General features: G+C 42.3%; 4 protein-coding genes across 4 annotated transcripts; 2 read left to right on the forward strand and 2 right to left on the reverse strand.

Annotated features, from left to right (window-relative positions):
• The first annotated feature begins 14 nt into the window (after positions 1 to 14).
• On the forward strand, positions 15 to 1,438 carry LOC111073343 (coiled-coil domain-containing protein 93). Its single transcript, XM_022365616.2, has 3 exons — positions 15 to 399; positions 456 to 849; positions 914 to 1,438. Exons 1-3 carry the CDS (start codon positions 87 to 89, stop codon positions 1,404 to 1,406), a joined length of 1,200 nt encoding a protein of 399 aa, XP_022221308.2. The 5' UTR covers positions 15 to 86; the 3' UTR covers positions 1,407 to 1,438.
• On the reverse strand, positions 1,410 to 1,910 carry LOC111073344 (probable 26S proteasome complex subunit sem1). Its single transcript, XM_022365617.2, has 2 exons — positions 1,703 to 1,910; positions 1,410 to 1,632 (listed from the first exon to the last, which is right to left on the reverse strand). Exons 1-2 carry the CDS (start codon positions 1,812 to 1,814, stop codon positions 1,505 to 1,507), a joined length of 240 nt encoding a protein of 79 aa, XP_022221309.1. The 5' UTR covers positions 1,815 to 1,910; the 3' UTR covers positions 1,410 to 1,504.
• A 1,886-nt stretch (positions 1,911 to 3,796) lies between these two features.
• LOC111073342 (menin) lies at positions 3,797 to 8,508 on the reverse strand. Its single transcript, XM_022365615.2, has 3 exons — positions 7,087 to 8,508; positions 5,260 to 6,536; positions 3,797 to 5,152 (listed from the first exon to the last, which is right to left on the reverse strand). The coding sequence occupies exons 1-3, from the start codon at positions 7,358 to 7,360 to the stop codon at positions 4,352 to 4,354; spliced, it is 2,352 nt and encodes a 783-aa protein (XP_022221307.2). The 5' UTR covers positions 7,361 to 8,508; the 3' UTR covers positions 3,797 to 4,351.
• Positions 8,509 to 8,992: 484 nt separating this feature from the next.
• Positions 8,993 to 10,752, forward strand: LOC111073340 (WD repeat domain-containing protein 83). The gene is made up of 4 exons (XM_022365614.2): positions 8,993 to 9,130; positions 9,181 to 9,372; positions 9,423 to 9,953; positions 10,358 to 10,752. Exons 1-4 carry the CDS (start codon positions 9,052 to 9,054, stop codon positions 10,483 to 10,485), a joined length of 930 nt encoding a protein of 309 aa, XP_022221306.2. The 5' UTR covers positions 8,993 to 9,051; the 3' UTR covers positions 10,486 to 10,752.
• The last annotated feature ends 1,829 nt before the right edge of the window (positions 10,753 to 12,581 follow it).

Raw genomic sequence — 12,581 nt, forward strand, 5'->3', positions numbered from 1 at the left:
TTACGCAGTCACACTTGGTCACACCAATCGCCACATTTGTTTTGGCGTCACTTTGAATTTTTAATTTAAATTTGATTTCCGCGAATATGTCGAAAAACCCGCCAATAAACAACGAGATGGAAATGGTGATCCAGCAAGGAAACACCCTGCTGCCCGATCTGCATATACGTTCCAGCGACCTGGCCAATCCGACCGAGGCGTTCCTCACCAAAGTCTATGTTCAGTATTTGCGCTGCTTCGGACTTCGGGCGGACCCACCATTTAATGTCGACAACGAGAGCACTGATACATCGCGGGAGAAGCGCGTTTTCCTGATCAAACTCTGCCGGCAAGTGGAGCGGATAATGCAAATCACCTTTCCCAACAAGACGTACACCTACCTGGACATTATCAGGCCTGGTAAGCGGCTGTTGATCAAACCAAGAGATGATCTCTTAGTTCTCTCCAACTTTTAGCCACCAAGAAGACAATAAAAACACTGGACTTTCTGTTCAACTATTTGGCCTACTACAAGCAGTTCAAGAGGTCGGTTCTAATGCCAGTCGAGGAGAGCATTAGAACACGAGAGGCCCTCATCGCTGAAATCACATCCAAGCGCTGTCAGGTGGAGAATCGAAAGGAGAAGGCAGCCACTGTTAAAATTGACATTGAAAAGTGCCAAGCCGCCATAAACGAGTTGCACGAGGAGCTGCCCAAGGCTCAGGCCGAGTTGTCCAAACACAACAAGATATGCTACGAACAGAAATTAGCCCTGGATTCGCTGGAGAATCAGCATACAGAGCTCACCAATCAGATCCGGCACTGGGAGCAGCTAATCGTAGAGGATGACCAGGTGCTGAATCTAAATAAGTAAGTTATAAAAGCATTCCAAGAGCTTGAATCGATCTCCTAATGCTATCACACCGCCCTGCAGGCAAATCGAAAACATGTCCCTAAATATAGAGAATTGCAAGGAAGAGTTGGCCAGCCAGGAAAAAGAATTCAACGATCATCGCCGTCAAATAGAAGCCAATCTGAATATGGTCAATGAAATAGAGAAGGCCTTGGAGGTGCTGCCGCCCAATCTGTTGGACGAGTACAAGGAGAACCTCAAGCAGCAGGAGCTCATGGAGAAGCAGCTGCCCGCCTTGGAGGCCCAGAATCAGAAACTTCTCAACGAAATTGATGCCAACAAGGTGGAGCTCCGACAGTCCGCCGAGCAGTTCCAAATGCGCAAGGAGAAGTACGATGAGGAATGCCAAAGGTTCCAGCAGCAAATCGATGGGCGAAAGGCCGCCTTTGAGGAACAGAAACGAGCCGAGGAAGAGCGGTCCAAGAACATGGAACTATTGCAGCGACAAATACAAGAACAAGCAGTAAAGGGCAATATGATTGAAGAGATGTTGTTGGAACTTGATAAAAACTGAAAATCCACTTAATATATTGATTTTATTCTAGATTTAAACCGATCGTGCTCGTTTTGATGGTTAGGTACGAACGGGGGGTACGGGTTGGCTTGGCTGGATTATGTTTCCATTTTCTTGCTCTCCAGATGCGCCTTCAGCTGCTGGCTGAAGTCATCCTCCACGTTATCGTCGTCCCAGTTGTCCTCCCACACGTTGAGCTCCTCCTCATCGTCGCCGACACGGAAATCTACAAACGACAATTTGTTTTTTTTACAATTGCTGCTCCTCTGATTGGATGCAAAGCGGTCTCGTCTCACCTTCAGCGGGAAACTCTTCGAACTCATCGTCTTCCTCGAGCAGACCCAAGTCCTCGCCCTTGTTGGTGGTCTCCTCCTTCTCTTTCTCCTTTTCCTTATCGGGTGCAGACATTTTGTCCAAACAATTCTCCTTACTTTATTTATAAATTATTTATTTGCAATTTTCGACGCTAGATGCCGAGTCACTTGTTGCCAGTGTGACCGTAGATTTAACGGAAAAAATACCGTCTAACCCTTTAAAACCCCTAAATTTTTCAACTTAACCCACTTAAGCCCGCTCTATTTAAGCAGGTGAACACTTTGAGTTAAGCCGCTGAAAATAAATTCATCGTGTAGGTCCTCCCCCTAAATTTCATAATATTCGCACGGAAATTGAAATAGCCACTGTGTTCTCTGTCCAAGATCGGAAATTATATTCCATAATTTTGATATTCGGTTTAATAGTTAGGACTATCAGCACTTAGCATATACATTTGTCAAATAGATTAATTTATTTTCTAAATGATTGGTTAATTTCAAAGACTCTCTTTTATTGGAGTTCATAGAGAATAAGGTTTAAACAGAAAAGGTTAACAAAAAGCGTTGCGATAAGCGGAACGAATTTGGCAGTTTGTTTTGAAACTAACAATATCATAGCGGTAAAACTACTAACGACGTTACCTGCAATAAAATAACTGAAAAAAAAACATTTTTTTTGTATGATTTTTATTGTTTTATAACATTTTGACTTGTGGCTATTTGACTTTCAAGCTAAAAGGGTTATTGAGCATTTGGATTTTAAACTACATATAATTTAAACTGTTCTTCGAGCATTGGCTGCTTCTGTTGTTGGCTATTTTAAAACAATTAGAGCGAAAATTGATGTTACATTAACATTTATAAATATATAGGTATGTATGTATGCATACGTTTATATATGTATGTTTCTATATTGTTGTTGTTGTTGCTGTTGCTGTTCTGGTTTGCTGCAGTATTTGATTTGTTGCATAGCGAACTTTCGTTTTCGGGATTTTGTGCTGGCCAAAATGTAAAGAAAATCAAAAACCATTTCTCATCTCGTCCGACCTTTCTATCACTTAAAGTTAAAAATTTTGTATGCCAAAATATATATATATTTTATGTATATATATTCCTTTGTATTGTTTTGTTTGTTTGTTTAAGTATCTAGTTTTACATTAATATAACTGGTAGTTCAACATTTAACATTTAGTTTTGCTGCGCTCTGCATCTACATAATTAAATAGTTTTCATTATTTTTGTTTTGTTTTTGATTCCATTTGTGTAATGTTTGTTTGTTGTACAATATACTCGTATATGAGGAATAAAACACCATACATTGATTAGTTATATTGTTGTTTCAGTTTTTTCAGTTTTTGTGTGTTCGGGCTGGCCATCTCTCACTTTTCTCTCTCTCTCTGTCTGTCTGTCTGTCTCTCCATCTTCTCTAAACATTATTATTCATCACAGATGCTCTACGCACAAATCAAATCAAAATCGAATTGAATGCAATTATTATCATCATTTAACAATTTGTTACAAGCTCCAATTTGTGAATTACATTTGACATGCTTCATAATTGCGTTTGCTAATTGGGTGTAAGGGGCGGGGGATTGGACTGAAGAAGTACAGGGATGTTATATATATCTATGGATGGGATATATGGTATACATATCCCTAAAACAAGTGCGCCTGGACAGCAGGACAGCATGGGGATGTATGTGTGTGTGTATGTGATTTAGGTATATTCTATGTATGTATGTATGTAGTAGGTTTATAAGATAATATGAAAGCTTTTCTAGAAAAAGTGTTGTATCACATATAGAGAGGAAGAGTGTTAAATATGTATTATTTCTTTCGTTTTCTGTTCCGGTTTCATAAACTGTTTTTGTTTTGTTTTTGTGAGTAACAAAGTTTTGAATTATAAAAAAAAAACATATTTTCTTATATGTGTACGCTTCATCTTAAGTATTACAGGGGGGGCTGGGCATGGGGGGTAGGATATACATAGTACATTTGTAGAGTGAAAAAAATCAAACAGCTTAGCCTCAATAAAATGCATTCAAGTAAATACATAAATATATATTGTTTCGTTTCTGTTTTCTGTTTCTCGTTTTCAAAGTAGAGCACCAATAAAGTTACGCTTAAACAATCAATAAAACATAAAAAAACTGTAGGTTGTAGTGGGAGCCAATACGATAGATAGTAGCAATAAATACAAAGAGTAAAAGTATAACAGCTAAAAAATACATTATAAATACTTAGCATAGCTTAGATCGTTTCATTTCAAAGTGCTTGCTTCATTTTGTGTGTGTTTCTGGTGTTTCTGTGTGTGTGGATCGCCTGTTAATGGATCATCTGTCTGGCTCTGTCTATAGGGTTTTATTCCTTTTACAATTCTTTTTTATTTCTTTTTTTCTTTTTTTGTTGCCATTTAGTTTTCTTTTTATATTGTTTTTAAAACGCTAGGCGTTCTCTAACGGATTTCTTTTGCGCTTACGAACTACATAAATACACATCAAACATCAAAAATATGACAGCATACATCCTATTTACATATGTATGCATCTATATATATATATACTCGAATATGGATAATAAAGGTTTTGTTTTTTTTTTTTTTTGTATTATATCGATACAAGACAACAAAGTTTACTCGCGACGCGTTCGCTTCGGCCGCGAGGCGGCTATTGAATCTCCGCCTGGCGAAGAGGCGCCTAGCGATGCTCCTCCCGCTGATCCACTGCCGCCACCACCAGCCCCCACACCACCATCTGTGGCCGATGATGATGATGCAATGGCCGTGATGGTGGCGGATATGGTGGCCGCCGATTGCTTCTCGGCCACGCCACGCACCTTCCGCGAGGCCACCGACTGGGCCGTGACCTGCAGCGATATGGCGTGCGTATTGAGCTTCTCGGCTAGCAGCAGATCCTTGAGGCCCTTCATCTTTTGACTGTATAGCGCAATCACCGGACGCTTGAGCATTATCTCAAAGGGATCATAATCATCGGGTGCAGTCGCCTCTGGCTCTGGTTTAGCTTCTTTGTGCTGTGATTGGGTTTGGGTTTGCGTTTGGGTTTGGACAGCATGATGGCTTGCCTCACTAGTAACTGGTAACTGAATGGCAATGGAGTGGCAGTGACCGCTGCTGCTGCTGCTGCTGCTACTGCCTCCATTGCTAGTGGTTACTGATGCTGTGGTTGTTGTTGTTGTTTTTGTAGCCTCCTTTTCAGCATTGTGGTGATTGTTGTTATTGCTATTGCTATTGTTGTTGTTGTTGTTGTTGTTGTGGGGCTCTGTGATCTCCGTGTCCCCCAATGATGTCTGCTGCTTTTGCTCTGCAAAAGGCTGACCACCGCCCTGCAGCAGGAAATCCGGATTGAGTATCTTCTCGCCACAGGCGGCGGTCAGATCAGCCAATGTCGTCGGCAGCTCCGAAGATTTTGTCTTCTATTTGAGAGGAATGAGAGGAAAAGTGATTAGAAAAGAGTTTTTTTTTTTTGAAATCAAAAATACTTTGAAGGAAGGACCTCTGAATGGCGAGACCTTTGACTCACCTCGTCCTTCTTTACCACGGTGTTGTTATTTCCCTCGAGAGCCTCTGCTCCTGCCGCCACCATCGCAGCAGCAGCTGCCGCCGCGGCAGCAGCCGCTTCTTTAGCCTCCAATGCGGCCGCTTGTGCCTGCTCAGCCTCCAGATCCTCGGGCAGCTTGATGACCACCTGAGAGCGTATATCGTAATCAAATTTGGTTATATTATTGACCAGCGGCTTGGCCCAGCCTATGTGCAGAATGGGTGTTAGGCTGTCCTCCTCCCACTGGCAGATGCCATCGTAGAATCGCAGCAGATTGGCAAAGACCTCGGCATCCCGCAGAATGCTGCGTGCCGAATGGCCCGAGCTCTCCGTCTTCATCACATAGGGGATCAGCTCGTTGGCAATGTCCAGCAGCTCCTTGTAGATCTCCTCGTCGTCGCGGCACTGGTACGTGTACAGGCGGATCACGTCGGCGGCATTGGCCCAGGCGGCGAAGGCGTCGCGATACTTGAGCAGACGGTTGTAGTAGTTGCCCTGATACGTGTACGGATAGACATGGTGGTTGCGGTAGTGCGTCCTCGCCGAATCGATGGCCTCGCGGTAGAGCTGCTCGCACGTGATGCTGCTATGCGTCCGATGGATCTCCTCCAGTTCGCCGAGAGTGCCCAGGGCCATGGGATACCGCTTGAGGTGCCCCAGATCGTAGAGGAGCCACAGCAACTGCTGCTGCAGCTCGGCCACTTCCACGCAATCGCTGTTGGCCGTCAGTGAGATGTTGAGGGCGGCACAGATGGCGGCCACCTCCATGCCACGCTCGCAGACGACCGCCAGGCCGCCGAGATAGAGCCAAGAGCCCGACTCAATTCCGGGGCGTATGTCCTGGCCCCGCTTGTCCTCGCTGCCCTTGCCATGCCACGTCACCTCGATGGTCTCCACCCGTTTCTGGCCAAACACCACCCAGGCATGGTCCTCGGAGATGGCCAAACGCACATCCTTGTAGCCCAACAGCTGGCAGCCGGCCACCACGGCCAGGGCCACACCGAAGCAGTCCAGCTTGTTGCCCGACAGATAGCTGTAGAGGTTCTGCAAGTGGGCCCGATCCTTGTAGCTGCTGCGGATCAGCGAGTTCCATATAACGTCAGACACCTTCTTGATTATCTCACGCGTGGCCTGGCGGTGTGGCTTTGGCTTCTCCACCACCGATAGGATTGTCTGGAACTTCTTGTACAGACCCGCAATCAGCTCGTGGGTCACCACCGGAAAGGGAACGCTGTTGCCCATGATGACGTCGCTGCCGCCTGCCAAAACAAAAGGGGAGATCGATTGATTAAGTTTTCTTGATCATACAAAAAGTACAACGGAAACCACTTAAAACGGAACATTTAAGGGTGCAGTTACAGTACTTTTCATCAACTAAAGACTTTTTAGGGGAATTTAATTATGGATTCAGTAAAGGATTTTTGTTCTACAAGAATAGGCTTTTGAACTAATAGTTTTTGAGTAATCGAATCAAATGGAACTCCATTGCTTCTTTTTTTATAATTATCGGTTAACAAAAAATATATAAACAGGATATACAAATTAAGACAGTTCAGGGAAGATGTTCATGGATGGAATTCGTTCTATCATTTATCAAGAATACATTACTAGTTTTAATTTATTTTATCGAGTTTTTTAAGTTATTTTATCGAAATTAATCGAAAGCTGAAACAAAAATTCGAACTTCATGCTTTGTTCATTCCTGCTTTACACTTTTGAAACGCACTGTCTAATTTCGGGCACTGCTTCCCGACTGAGGGTTAAACTTCCGTTTTAATTGGTTTGTGATAACGGTAAATGGGTACGCACCTGTCGCCGCCTGCGTCATGTCAGCTGCTGCAGCAGCGGCGGCGGCAGCGGCTGCCGCGGCCGCCTGAGACGCCGCCTCTCCCGTGGTCAGCGAAAGCTCGATATACCCCACGACAATGGAGAGCAGGGTCAGATCGGGCTCAATCCCGGAGGTGAGGGCGCGACGGAACAGATTCACAACATCCGCGGTGGACTTGAGCGGAAAGAGGCTGGCGTCGATGATGCCATTGAGAGCCATGGGGCTGGCGCTGGCGCTCCGCGTGACCGTTGACATAGTGTGGCCGAGGGGGGTGGGCGGGAGCTGTTGCTGCGCGTGGGTGTTGCCGAGGGGGGAGTGAATGCGAGTATTCCACAAGAGATATTCCTGTTGCCCGTTTCGATCTAGCCGCAGGCGTTGCTGCCTTTGAAATGACTCGAGGATCGGGAATCGGCGACGGTTTCGGTATCGGATTGGGATTCCACTTGGTAGCTGTACAGCCAGCCAGCAGCCACTCTTTGTGGCTGCCACATTTGAGCGACCAACAAGTTGACAAACAACTTTTTTACTTTTCCACCTTGTGTCGTCGTGTCCGTGGGCCCTTTTTCTTGTACTTTTTCTCTTGGTTTTTTTTTTGTGCTTTTTGTTTGTGTTTGCCTGTGTTTGCTCCTTTTCTGTATGTGAGTGCGGTTGTGCACTTTATTCCTTGCCTCTCTCCGCTCTTCTTCAGGTGTGCACTCCTTGTCTCTCTCACTCTCTGCTCTCTTCTTGTGTGCAGTTATTCCTTGCCTTCTGCTGGTATGCACTTATTCTTAACTTTTCTTAGCCTCCTCTCCAGATATGCACCTTTATTCCATGCTTCTGTTCGTCTCCTCTTGCTCTTCTGCTGTGCAGTTATTCTGGAAGCAGGATTTTCGCTCACTTTATGCTGCTGCTTCCTTCACTTGCACTTATATGCAACAACAACTGGTTTGTTGCGTTGCATACTCATGTGTGTGTGTGTGTGTGCACTGGAAAAATATGTGTATATCCTGTCGTCGTCGTTTGACTGCTGGCTGTCCTTCGTTTTGCAGCCCACGTCATCAGAAATCGGCTTTTGGGCAGGTGATTTTTGTCGTCGCGCTTGACATGCGTTTCGTTTGCTTATGACCTGCTCTTCTCTTCTCTCCACTCCACCACACTTCTTTTTTTTGGTTGGTTAATGCTCTGCACCGCCACCCCCGCCCACAAGTAATTTACACTTGACACGCAGTTTCTTGATTTAACCAGAAATATATATGAATCCTACATGAAATCATTCAACATTTGCTTAATTAATAAATCGCACTCGATTTGCCGCCAATTTGTTTCAATTAATTTGCTTATTTCGTTCGAGTGCGTAAATAAAAATTCCGTTCCGACTTTATTGCGTTGTGTTTACCTTTTTGCAGCAGTGTGTGCACACCAGACACGTGCAAAAGTCCCATGGCGTTGGAATAAGTGCTGCCAGTCTAGCAGTTTTAAGGCTATATCTAGCTTTTCTTAAAGTCTAATTAATTATAAATTCCGCTACACAAAATGTATCATATTTGTGCATCTAAAGTTCACGATACGGATGATAAAATGTATTTATTAAATTGGGAACTTAAAGAAGACCCCATTAACTTTTGGACAGAGGTGTTGGGTTAACAGACACCCTGGAAAGCCACTTCCTCTGTTTGTGATTCAAATGTGCTCTCTCCCATGGTCTAATGCTGACGCATGGTCTTATTTTCAAAGGGAGTATAAAATCGGATGTTGTGGTTCTTAATTTATTACTAAGTTAAAAAAAACAGAAATGTTTTAGCTTTTTCGAATTTAGCTTGTATTAACTCTGAAATTATGTCAGCACTGCACCAAAAGTGCTGGAAAGTGTCAACATTTTAGGCCAATGTTGGTATTTTTACTAGAGGTATTTTCCAGTGGCGATAGTGCATTTGTACATTCATAGTTTTAAAAACAATTCAACAATGCCGGTTTTTGCCAATTACCATTGCAAAACAACTATAGACTGTCAACAGGGTGCTGTGCGTGCGGTCCGCTATAATGGTGAGTTGATATATTCGTCAAAGGCACACATTTTAAGTGAATACTTCCAGTTGATGGCTCGTACTGCTTGAGCTGCGGATCTGACAAGAAGGTCAAACTTTGGAATCCTGCCACCGGATTGCTCCTAAAGACCTATGGCGGCCATGCCGATGAAGTAACAGATGTTGCTGGCAGCTGTGATAGCAGCTACATTGTCTCTTCTAGCTTGGATAAGAGCATCATCTACTGGGATGTCTCCACGGGTGAGTTTTCATGCTAATTTTAACCAAAACTCAATAGATTTTGGTTTTAGGAACACCTGTTCGCCGTCTGCGCTGTCATGCTGGTGGCGTCCGTTGCGTCTGCTTCAATGAGGACTCTTCCATAGCCATTTCTGGTGGCCGCGACAATGCAGTCATGTGCTGGGACATACGCACCCGCCGCCTAGATCCCGTCCAGGTCATGAAGGACGCTCGCGACTGCATCACCACAGTTCTGACCAACGAAAACAAGATTTATGCCGCCTCGCTGGACGGCTGTATTCGGCATTACGATATACGTGTGGGAGAGATGACCTGCGACAAGATCGGGGAGCCAATCACCTATCTGGCCAAAACGCAGGACGAACAGTGCCTGGTGGCGGGCTGTCAGGACAGTGTGGTGCGCCTGATCGACTGTGAGACGGGAGGACTTCTGTCCGTATACAAAGGACACAAGGCGGATGACTATCACATTGAGTGCGGCATCTTGGCCAATGATGCGCACATTGTGGCCGGCTCCAGTGCGGGGGATGCCTACATCTGGGATCTGCTGGAGGGCAAGGTCCTGCAGAGGATACGCATAAGTATGGATTATTATTTTCTAATTCAGAGAAGGCAGCTTCTTCGACCCTATATTCTTGATCTGCATCTACAGCCGAGTAAATGTAGCAATGTAATTTAATTTTGAAGATTTCTATGTCAAACATTGCACAAATCTTACTTTTGGCTGCATATAGAAATTATGTCGACATCGATTTACTATACCAGATGTCTAACTTAGGGAACGAACTTATCTACCTTAGCTAATTAGCTCCAAGGATTATTATATCGATCGAAAAAGTCTGTTAGAACAACTTTATTTTGTTTCTGAAGACAATCCAACCTAATCGATTCAAAGTCCGTTTCATTATATCTATCTATAGTTAAGAAAACTATCTTATCCTTTCGTTGCACTGTTTTAACATCACTGAAAATATCTCTATTGCAGGTGACAATGGCGGAGTGGTCCACTCCCTGGCCACGCATCCCAGGCGCTCGGAGGAGCTGCTGTTTGCCAGACGGCGGGACATGTACGTTTTCACCACAGACCTGCAGATCGAGGAGGAGCAATTGTAGTGATCAGATGCAGCTACTGTTTAAGCTTAAGTCCATTAGCAAAAGTAGGAATCATTTGATGTGTTTCCTCTCTAAGTTTAAGTTCGTGTTTAAAATCGTAGAAGCTCCATTTACAGATCGATGAAGACCCTGTTTTAGTGGGAATACGATCGTAATCTATGTTTAAGATCATCTCAAAATAATTAAAGATCAGTTGTAGTCTGATGCGATCCTTCTAAGAGTTTCAAGACCATGCTAGTGATAGTTAATAAATAATACAAAAAATATAACTCCACAGTTGTTTTTTTTTTGAGGGAAAAAGGAAAAACCATTTATTTGACATAATTCTTTGTATTTTTTTAAGTTTTTTTGTGTTTTTTTTTGTAGTTTTCTGTTTTTATAGAGCATGAATGTATGTAGTAATATGTTGTATGTATGATCTGGCTTATATACTCGTATGCTTCAATGTATTTTTCATTTTCTTGATTTTTTTTGTTTAACGGTAAACGGCCTGCATATTGTTTCCTTCCGACATCCATCATATCCCGAATGCCAGACACCTGTGCGAGCGGTATGACGTGTGTCGTGTGTCTGTCTGTCTACTGCTCTCTCTTCGATCATTCTCATACTCTCTCTCCTTGTGAGGGGAAGGGGGGGATGCGCGGGATGCCAAGCCGCCAGCGGAGGCTGGGCGCTATCTCGGACACTTGGTGTCTTGGTAGCTGGCAGCTACCAGAGGGCGCAAGCTTGGGGGGCGCACGCGTGCACGCAGCCTCGCAGCGGCTTAGCCAAAGAGAGACAGCAGCAGTGGCGACAGCTCCATCTCGCACAGGCGTGGGCATTCGCTTATGACGGGCTTAAGAGGGGGTTAGGGTTCGAAAGGGGGGTTTTTAGCCCTTTTAACTCTGAACATTGTTGTACTTATGTACTAAAGCATATTAAATATGTATGCAAAGTATTTATTTATTCTTTTATGTATATATTTAAATATATATATATATATATATATATTTAATCGTATATATATGCATGTGTATTTCTGTGTATTTTTTTTTAGTAGTAATTTTATGTAATGTTCCGTTACTTATGTAGGTATGTATTATTTATATATGTTTATGGTATATGTATATAATTTATATATATATATATGTATTTATATAATATAGTTTATATAATAAACGATTTTCACTTTCTTTTTTTTAGTTTTCTCATTTTTTTTTTTTTTTGTTTGTTGTGTTTTCTTCTTACGTTCGTTATTAAAGGGGTTTTATGATTTAGGCTTAATCTTTCGATCTAATGCTCGCTCTCAATCTCGTTCGCGCTCGCTTACATAATTAGACTTACATTTTTTTTACACAAATATATCAACAAAAACTCAATAAGTTCCATTCAAAAAATAATATATGAATCCGTAAATAAGGTAATATTTAAAATTAAGAAATAATACACAAAAATAATTTAAAGAAAGGTTAAAGTAATGCGATGGTTTTTATAGAGTTCAACACATATGCTTCTCCCACACAATCGTTAAGCATGTGTTTTACATATCTATATGTATATACGGATATCCTATGTATATAAATACACCTTATAGATATATAGTATGCATGTATATTATATACTTTATGTTGTTTTTTGTTTTAATGCGATTTTTTGCTTAGTTTTTCTTCCATTGGATGATTTTACAATTTTGCTTTTGTTTTCTCTCTCCAAACTTTCTTTATATCCTTTTCTTCGTTCCTCCCTCTTTCTCTTTTTGCTATTTATTGTGTTTCTCTTGTGTTTCGGAGTTTATTTATTTTTATTAATAAATAATATTTTAAAAAAATCCATAAACGTTTTATGTCTATTTTTTTTTTGTTTGTTTTGTACTTTTGTTTGTTTCGTTATTCTGTTTTGTTGCTTCTGTTTTGTTTGTAAATCAATTTGCTTTCTCTCTGTTTTATCCGTTTGCTCCTCCTCCTCCTCCTTCTCGTCCTCTTTCCTTTTCTTTGTCTTCTTCTTATCATAAGGCTTAACCCTTAATTTAACAATGGGCTTGGATTCTTCCTAATATTTGCAATTAATTACTGTGGCTATTTATACGCGATTCATTTTTGTGGAAAGATTTTTGTTTT

The sequence above is a fragment of the Drosophila obscura genome, unplaced genomic scaffold (assembly GCF_018151105.1).
Source record: "Drosophila obscura isolate BZ-5 IFL unplaced genomic scaffold, ASM1815110v1 contig_200, whole genome shotgun sequence".
NCBI classification, from domain to species: domain Eukaryota; kingdom Metazoa; phylum Arthropoda; class Insecta; order Diptera; family Drosophilidae; genus Drosophila; species Drosophila obscura.

Bases quoted from the DNA above. Each gene is read 5' to 3' on its own strand.
- LOC111073342 (XM_022365615.2), bottom strand. From the start codon at position 7,360: ATGTCAACGGTCACGCGGAGCGCCAGCGCCAGCCCCATGGCTCTCAAT. The intron at 6,537-7,086 runs GTGCGTACCCAT...TTGTTTTGGCAG, and splicing joins CATGACGCAGGCGGCGACAG to GCGGCAGCGACGTCATCATG. The intron at 5,153-5,259 runs GTGAGTCAAAGG...CCTCTCAAATAG, and splicing joins CCGTGGTAAAGAAGGACGAG to AAGACAAAATCTTCGGAGCT.
- LOC111073340 (XM_022365614.2), top strand. From the start codon at position 9,052: ATGCCGGTTTTTGCCAATTACCATTGCAAAACAACTATAGACTGTCAA. The intron at 9,373-9,422 runs GTGAGTTTTCAT...TTTTGGTTTTAG, and splicing joins CTACTGGGATGTCTCCACGG to GAACACCTGTTCGCCGTCTG. The intron at 9,954-10,357 runs GTATGGATTATT...TCTCTATTGCAG, and splicing joins CCTGCAGAGGATACGCATAA to GTGACAATGGCGGAGTGGTC.
- LOC111073343 (XM_022365616.2), top strand. From the start codon at position 87: ATGTCGAAAAACCCGCCAATAAACAACGAGATGGAAATGGTGATCCAG. The intron at 400-455 runs GTAAGCGGCTGT...TCCAACTTTTAG, and splicing joins CCTGGACATTATCAGGCCTG to CCACCAAGAAGACAATAAAA. The intron at 850-913 runs GTAAGTTATAAA...ACCGCCCTGCAG, and splicing joins CAGGTGCTGAATCTAAATAA to GCAAATCGAAAACATGTCCC.
- LOC111073344 (XM_022365617.2), bottom strand. From the start codon at position 1,814: ATGTCTGCACCCGATAAGGAAAAGGAGAAAGAGAAGGAGGAGACCACC. The intron at 1,633-1,702 runs GTGAGACGAGAC...TGTCGTTTGTAG, and splicing joins CGAAGAGTTTCCCGCTGAAG to ATTTCCGTGTCGGCGACGAT.